The sequence below is a fragment of the Nicotiana attenuata genome, unplaced genomic scaffold (genome assembly GCF_001879085.1).
Source record: "Nicotiana attenuata strain UT unplaced genomic scaffold, NIATTr2, whole genome shotgun sequence".
NCBI classification, from domain to species: domain Eukaryota; kingdom Viridiplantae; phylum Streptophyta; class Magnoliopsida; order Solanales; family Solanaceae; genus Nicotiana; species Nicotiana attenuata.
The window spans coordinates 276,343-285,019 of NW_017670643.1; the positions used below are offsets into that span (position 1 = coordinate 276,343).

Here is an 8,677-nt window from a genome sequence, read left to right on the forward strand (position 1 = left end):
TTACACAGTCACATCAAAATTTGGCTTCCAATCGTACTCAATTTGTTGGTTGATTATCCCTCTAGAAGTTTGAATATTCACACTGTCTGGTAAAGGACGGGATATATCAGCTTCAACAAGCATTCGTGCAAACGATATCTTCTCTAATTCAACAGTAAATTTATCTGTGTACAGAGATTTACCCACTGCACTGCCTATTTTACTTAATACATCTGTGGCCCAGAAACTTAATGGTAGACCTGGAAATTTGATCCATAGTGGAATTTTACTCACACAACTTGGGTCAAACTTGAAGTCTACACTCCAACGCTGCAAAATCAGGGGTTTATTGTGGTATGTATAAGGTCCATTATGAAGAACTCGATCCCTATCCACCGTATTTTGAAATCTGAAGACAAAGTATCCTTCATCATGATAAAGGATTTGAGGTTGGTCAGCAAAATCCCAGACATTTGCAATATAATTTTCCATCGTTTTTTCATATGGACTATCCCCCAAGACATAGCCAATTAGGGCTGTACTCCAGTAATTTTCTTGCTCCTTTGTTTCTTCATCATCAATTTGCACTACAACAACACCATCACAAATAATAGGGGGTATGTAATTCAATGTCTTACCCTTTTGAGAACTCTTATTATGATACCTAGTAGGTACCGCTTCCTTACTCCCAATTTCCTCTTTGTTTTCAATTTCTCTAGTAGGTTGTGCAATATTCCCCGTTGCTGAGAAATTTAGTCTGCGATGAACTACTTCAGTGCTTTCCTTCACAGTAGGTTTCTCGCCAGATTTTCCCCCTTCACTTTCAATTTCCTCCACAATTGGTTGAAATTTTTGCGGTAGGAAGCTACCAAACGTCATAGGCATCAATTCCTGTTGAATCCCAGTGTCTGGCGTTACTATCGTTCCATCAATCTTCTCACCTTGAGTTGGGTTATGAAACACTGTGGGTGCACTGCCCATACCAGTTAACCACCGTCCTGTTTGTACCTGAGCTGGTGTTACTATGCTTACTTCATTATCCTTCCCTCCCGATGGGGATGGGAGCTTCTTCCGTTGTCTTGCCATGGCTGAGGCGTATGTTAGCTAAACCTTGCTAAACATGCGCTTTCGCTCTTCCATACAACACTTTTAAAATGAATTTAGGTTGACTTCAGTCAACATTTTGGGTAAACAAACCCGAAACCGTGATTTGACGGTCCCGGAGGGTTCGTAGAAAAATATGGGACTTGGGCGTATGCCCGGAATCAAATTCCGAGGTCCCAAGCCCGAAAAATGAATTTTTGAAGAAAATTGTTTAACTGAAATTATTAGAGTTTTATGAAATTTGAATGTAATTGAATTCGATGGTATCGGGCCCGTATTTTGGTCCAGAGCCCGGTACAGGTCTTATATGGTATTTGAGTCGAGCCTGTAAAATTTGGTAAGAAACGAACTTGAAATGACACGAATCAGACCTTCGGTTGTTAAAATTTGAACTTAAGAGTTCATGAGATTTTTTCTTTGATTTTGATGCTAAACTCATAGTTATTGATGTTATTTAGTGATTTGATTGCACGAGCAACTCCGTATGATGTTTTTGAATTTGTGTGCATGTTCGGTTTGGAGCCCTGAGGGCTCGGGTGAGTTTTGGATAGGCCACGGAGTGAAATTTGCACTTAGGAAATTACTGGTATGTTGCAGGTCTGCAGGCTTCGCATTGGCTCGCAAATGCGAATAAAACATCGCAAATGCGAAAGAAGGCCTGGGAAGCCTGATCGCAAATGCGATCATTTGGTCGCAAATGCGGAGGACCCTAGTCGCAAAAGCGACGTCTGCCTCGCAAATGCGAACCCCTCAGAAATATGGGGTGGTCGCAAATGCGATAAAATCTTCGCAAATGCGAAGAGAACAATCTTCTGAAGGGTTCGCAATTGCGACATCTGTGACCTGCAAATTCGTAACTTAGCCGAAAATCTTTCATTTTTCAAACCCTTTCAAAACCTAAGCACCTTTGGGCGATTTTTCAAAGACAAGTACTCTTCCAAATCGATTGTAAGTCATTTCTAACTTGTTTTTATTAATTTTTAACATCTTTTCTCATGATTTCAACTCATAATCAAAGGTTTTCATGGGGGAAATTGGGTGTTTTGGGTAGAACTTAGGTTTTTCAAATTTTGGGAATTTGGACCTCGATTTGAGGTCCAATTTCAAAACAAATTATATAGTTGAGTTCGTGGGTGAATGGGTAATCCGGTTTTGGTTCGAACCTCGTGTTTTGACCATATGGGCCCGGGGTCGATTTTTGACATTTTGGGAAAAACTCTAAAAAATCTATTTTCATGCATTAGAATTGATTCATTTAGCATTTATTGATATAGTTAAGTAACTTGTGGCTAGATACGAGCGAATTGGTGGTGGAATCAAGAGGTAAAGCGGTAGTTGAGGCTTGAATTGTGTTCATGGCATCGAGGTAAGTGTTTGGTCTAACCTTAGCTTGGGGGATTAGGAGTGGTGTCTTATTTGCTATGTATAAATTGTGGAGTACGACGTATAGGCATGGTGACGAGTATCTATACGTCAGTGTCAAGCATGCCCGTGAGTCTTGTATTGTAATATTTTTTACTCCGTCGTGGTTTATTCATGCTTAATATGATGATTATCATTATTGTTCCCTTGCCGGGATGTTGTTGTTATATTATGTTTCCCTTGCCGGGATGTTGTTGTTACATTATTATTCCCTTGCCGGAATGTTGTTGTTATATTATTGTTCCCTTACCGGGATGTTGTTGTTAAATTATTGTTTCCTTGCCGGGATGTTATTGTTATATTACTGTTCCTTTGCCGGGATTCTTTTATAATTGGTGTGGATATATGAAATGGGAGCGGGTTGCACGCCTGCAACGGTAATATATGAAATGGGAGCGGGTTGCACGCCTGGAACGAGATATATGAAATGGGAGCGGGTTGCACACCTGCAACAAGAAAGAAATGAAAGTGAATACTGTGTTTGTTTTCCTCATTATTGTTGGCAACTAAATTATGGGTTCTTTACATTCCTCTTTGGTATTTTGTTGTTATCCGATACTCCCCGTAGTATGTCTTCCCCTCCCCATCTTTAGCTGTGAATATCTGCTTTTATTTTCCGCTGTAGATGATTTAATTGCACAGGTTTATTTGGTAGTCTGGTCCTAGCCTCGTCACTACTTCGCCGAGGTTAGGCTAGGACTTACCGGCACATGGGGTCGGTTGTGCTGATACTACACTCTGCACTGTGTGCAGATACTGATACCGGAGTGTTTGGACTACAGTGAGGGTGCTGTCTTCGGTCCATTCAGGCGACACGAGGTAGTCCTGCAGGCGTCCGCAGGCCTTGGCGTCTCCTTCTATCTTTCTCTACCTTTCTTCTATGTATTTCTAAAACAGTTTGTATTTATTTTTCGAACCTTTATTTGTAGTACTCTTAGACAGTCTGTGAAATTGTGACACCAGATCTGGATAGCTTTTAGTTATGGAATTGTATTGGAAATATTTAAATCGTTACATTTCTTTTCTTCCGCTTATTTAATTCCGCTGTTTATATGATGTTGTTCACCATTGTCGAAGGATTAAAACATAAGAACAAGGTTAAGTAACTGGACAATTGGCTTGCCTAGCTTCCATTAGTAGGCGCTATCACAACCCCGAGGGTGGGAAATCCGGGTCGTGACATTTTAAAATTTAATAATAGACATTCTTGAGTTTTGTAGTAACAAAAGTTCTTGTAATTTTCTACATAGCTATCAATTCAAGTATGTAATTTAAAAGTTAAAATGTTTATTTTTCGTGAACATATATATTGATGTTTTATGAAAAAATTATGTAAAAAGAGTAACTACATGAAATTCGAAACCGATGAGCCTTAAACATTTAAGAATAGAGCAATAAACTTTTTACAGAAAGATATAACAAATTAGCATGTTTGGTTTCAATGGACATGTAATTTGCTATTTTATGAAAAACAGGAAGCAATAACATGAAATAGAAACAATGAGCCTTAAATATTTAAAAACAGAACAATTAAACTTCTTAGAGAAAGATATACTAAATTTAGTGCATTTGATAGTGTGCATGGCTGAAGAATAAGAAAGAGATATAATTAGCCTTATTACTATAAAATGCTAGGAATATGAATGCCACAAAATATTTATAATCGTGAAATATAAACTCAATAATAATTGATATGAATCTAAAATACGTCTGCACCTTAATGAAGTCATTGAGCTTGTTTGGCCAAACTCTCAAAATTTATTTATGTATTTGAGTTATTTTCCTCGGCGAGAAATTTTTTTGTTAATTAGTTGACATGATTGTGTTTATAGAATAAACTTAAGAATATATACCTTTGAATAAAAAATCAGAATAAACTCTTAAATCTTCAAAAGTTTATGTGTTCTTACTAAAACTAAAAAAGAAGCTTGAAGACTTGTAAAATAATAATAACCCATAAAGATGGAATCAGTTTATAGTTGAATATATTTACCAAGATGATTGAGGACTTATGTAGCACCGTTTCTTTCTTTATTAAATTGTGCTTATTGAATGAGCTTAAGAATATATACCTTTGAACAAAAAATCAGAAAAAACACTTAAATATGTGCTTACTAAAACTAAAAAGAAGCTTGAAAACTTGTAAAATAATAATAACCTATAAAGATGAAATCAGTTTATAATTGAATATATTTACCAAGATGATTGAGGACTTTTGTATTACCGTACTTTCATTATTAAGTTAGCTATATAGGATCAACAATAAATATTTGTAGGAACTTACTCTTTTTGTTGTACCTATTTTATTGTTCAAACATTATTTGTTAATATAAAATGTGATTTTTAAAACGGAAAAGGTCCAAATACTCTCCTAGACTTTACGATAAGGTCTATATATAACCCTCGTTAAAAGTTTGGCCCATATCCAACCTTGCCGTTACACTATTGGCCCGAATACCCCCTTTGTTTTAAACGGAGCCAAATACCCCCCTGAACTTTACGATAGGGTCTATATATAACCCCCCTGGATACCCCATTTGTTTTAAAAGTTTGGCATATAAGGTCTATATCTTAAACTATTTGTCCAATTAAATAATTATTTAAAAATCTTCTTTTAATTTTTCTTAAACTTATAAGTTCACATAAATTGTATACCCTAATTTTTCAATTACAATAATTTTTTTTTTCAATGTACAATCCTTTTAGATGTTATATGGGTATAAGTTTACAATTGTATACCCTGTTGGTATAACTATATACTATACTGGTATCATATGTTAGTTAAAAAAATTTTCGTTGTATTAGCGGCATTTAATTGGTACACAATTTAATTTTTCTTTAGTAATAATATTAAAAAAAGAATAATAAAAAATAGCGAAAATAGTAAATAAAATTAGATTATGAAGAGAAAAGGAATATAAAAAAGAAGAAGTTAAATGAAATTAGAAAAGGAAAAAAGAAGAAAACGAGAAAAAAGAAAAGGAGAAAATATATAATGTAACATCCTCTTACAATTAGATCCTTTTCAATGTACGGTCTGCTCATAGGTGCATTGAAAAAAAAAACATCTAAAATATTGTATTCCATGTAGATCAATTTATGTGAACTTATAAGTTTACGAAAAATTAAAAGAAGATTTTTAAATAATTATTTAATTGGACAAATAGTTTAAGATATAGACCTTATATGCCAAACTTTTAAAACAAAGGGGGTATCCAGGGGTTATATATAGACCTTATCGTAAAGTTCAGGAGGGTATTTGGCTCCGTTTAAAACAAAGGGTCTGGACCAATATTGTAACGGCAAAGTTGAATATGGGCCAAACTTTTAACGAAGGTTATATATAGACCTTATCGTAAAGTCCAGGGGCGTATTTGGACCTTTTCCGTTTATTAAAAGGGATTTTTTCCTAACTATACCATATATGAAACCTTATTACCCTAAATGTGCATAGTTTGTTAATTATCAGTCCACACTTTAACTACAATTTATATACCATTCGACTATTAGGCATTAAAAGGGCAGAATATTCCCTAAAAAACGCGCTAAATTTAAGGAGAGAATCTTGATGTTAATTGATTCTACATTAAATTTAATTTTTAAAAAGGAAAGGGAGATTTCTCATCTGCGTATTTTTCTCCAGAACTACAATTCAAATTCTCGAAAAAAAAGAACGAACAATTCAAATTTTTGAGTTTCAACAACTCAAAGTTGAAAAAATCTGTTCTTCCATATATTTTCCACCATTGATAGCCATTAAAAAGCTAGAGCTTTGAATTCAAATTTGGGTTTTCAAAAATCATTATTTGTTTGGATTGGGTGTTGTTGTAAATAACTTGGAATATGTTTAGGAGTTTATATCTCAATTTTGAGGGGTTTTGGTGAAGATTAGACTTGGTTTTGACTGAATTTCAGATTGAAACTCGAAGAAGAAGAAGAAGACATATTTTCAGAAATTGTAGATAAATTGTAGAATTATAGATAAATTGTAGATTGGGAAGACTAAAACTTCTACAAATCTTCTACAATTATGTCGAAAATGCCAATTATGCTACAATTGAAATGAGAATTGGGATATTAAAATTCAATGTATCCAGTTTGTAGATATCTTGTAGATAAATTGTAGATTATTTGTATTCTGATTGTAGATGCATTGTTTTCTGTTTTCACAAATCCAAAACGACTAAAGTTACTACAAAATCTTCTGCAAAAAACAGTCTACAATTTATCTATAATTTTTCTACAATTTATCTACAAATTCTGAAAATATGTCGTCTTCTTCTTCTTCTTCGAGTTTCCAACTGGAAATATGCCTCCTCCGGCTTCCAACTCCATTTGAGCAACCGGAGAAAGTCCATCCGAAATGCAATTTAATTTTTCTGTATCAATTCAATACCACAAATGCTTCTTACCACTGTCACCGTGGACATATAGTGTTGCCATTGAAATTGGATACAAACAAATACTCCTCTGTCCGTCAATTGCAAAGAAATTGAAACAGGGGCGTGCGAATAGCAATTTGCCTAATTTTTCGGTCTTTAGAATCAAGTGTCCGATAATTATGCCTAATATAAATACACCCTAAATTATATCCCTGATTTGAATTATGATATATAAATAGTAATTTGGTATACTGAAATGTAATTGACTCAAATCTTAAACATTGAAGGTAATAAGATTTCATATGTGGTATAGGAACGTAAAAATCCCTTATTTAAAATAGGGTGCGCGTGCAAGTATAGTAAACAAAAAAGTGATAGTTATCCTATTAGTTTGGGCTAAATAACAGATCCTTATAAAAGGCAAAAAAGGAACAGCGTCGTACAACTTTTCTGTCTACTCGTAGGTTTATTTTTATTTATATAGAAAAGGAGGTAATAGAAGTCTTAGACGCAGCTTAATTGGCGGTAGGGCTAGAAGCAACAGGCGCGAAGCTTCAATCCGATTGTGGGTTTTCTTAGCACAACAAAAGCATGTAATTTCTTCTTCCTTAGCTAGAATACAACTTACAGTTTATGATTTATCTGTTAAAATCTAAACTGTTTAATACTTTCGGCTGGGAATTGTAATGTTGTATATAACCATAGGAGGCATTCGGTAAATCGTCCACCAACACCTGATACACGGGATGATCAAGAAAAGGAGCCTACCCTTAATGAAATTATCAACATTAAGGTCAATTTTTATCAAAATTTTCTTTTGGACACATCGTTTGCAGTTTTTTCTTTATATTAATGATCAGCTGTATAATTTCTAAGTGTTTGATGAATTGCTTGTTCAGTTGATTGAGAGTGGGGAAAAGGAACGGTTGAAGGAGCTTTTGAGGGAAAGGCTTGTGGAATCTGGGTGGAAGGATGAAATGAAAGCTCTTTGTAGGTAATATCTCTTTCCGACCTTGTTTCAAACACTTGGAAGGATAAAATATTATTAGGAGAATGTGTTACGTAGCTACTTTTTCAGTACACAAGTGTTTAATTGGAACGACACAGAGAAGATTAGATGAGTTTTATTTGTTTCGTAGCAACTACATCCATGCCCTTTTGCTACAATGAAACCTCACTTAAAAAGTTAATCGCTTTTCTTAGTTTGCTGGCAAGTGAAATAACTGCCTATTTGACAATCTTGTTCTGTTTATTTTGCTGTCAAGTTAAATACGATTGTCTACATCCATACCTTGCAGCCTAGAGGTGCATGGTTTGATTCTTACCCTTTATGTTCCTCTTTCCTCACCCTCAGACCCTCTCCACCCCTGAAATGAAGGGGAAAAGATCCCAAATGGTGTTAAGAATTTAAGGTAATTCAAGTCTTGAACAATGCTTCTATTACTAGTTCTATGGTTTCTGTTGACGTTACCGATGAATTGTCTCTTCTTGTTTTACTTCCATCTTCCAGAGCCGAGGGTCTATCGGAAATAGCCTCTCTGCCCCATCGGGGCAGGGGTAAGGTCTGCGTACACACTACCCTCCCCAGACCCCACTTTGTGAGATTTTACCGGGTTGTTGTTGTTGTTGTTGCTGTCAACAATGGAATTACTTACAAGTAGGGCGCTCCAACTGCCTCTTAACTCTTACAACTGATCGATTTAATCCTTTACACTTTGATATTATTGACTTTTGCTTACCCGTGGAAATAATAAGAAAAATATTATCTACTTAATCTTACATACCACCCC

At 35.0% G+C, this 8,677-nt stretch overlaps 1 protein-coding gene across 1 annotated transcript in view; it reads left to right on the forward strand.

The window, feature by feature from the left end:
- Positions 1–7,325: 7,325 nt before the first annotated feature.
- LOC109241839 (transcription and mRNA export factor SUS1) overlaps positions 7,326–8,677 on the forward strand; it is a 4,143-nt gene continuing 2,791 nt past the window's right edge. Inside the window, exons 1-3 of the mRNA XM_019408656.1 lie at positions 7,326–7,480; positions 7,593–7,680; positions 7,787–7,881. Coding sequence (XP_019264201.1) covers positions 7,479–7,480; positions 7,593–7,680; positions 7,787–7,881 — 185 coding nt within the window. The 5' untranslated portion in view covers positions 7,326–7,478. The remainder of the gene's footprint in view (positions 7,481–7,592; positions 7,681–7,786; positions 7,882–8,677) is intronic.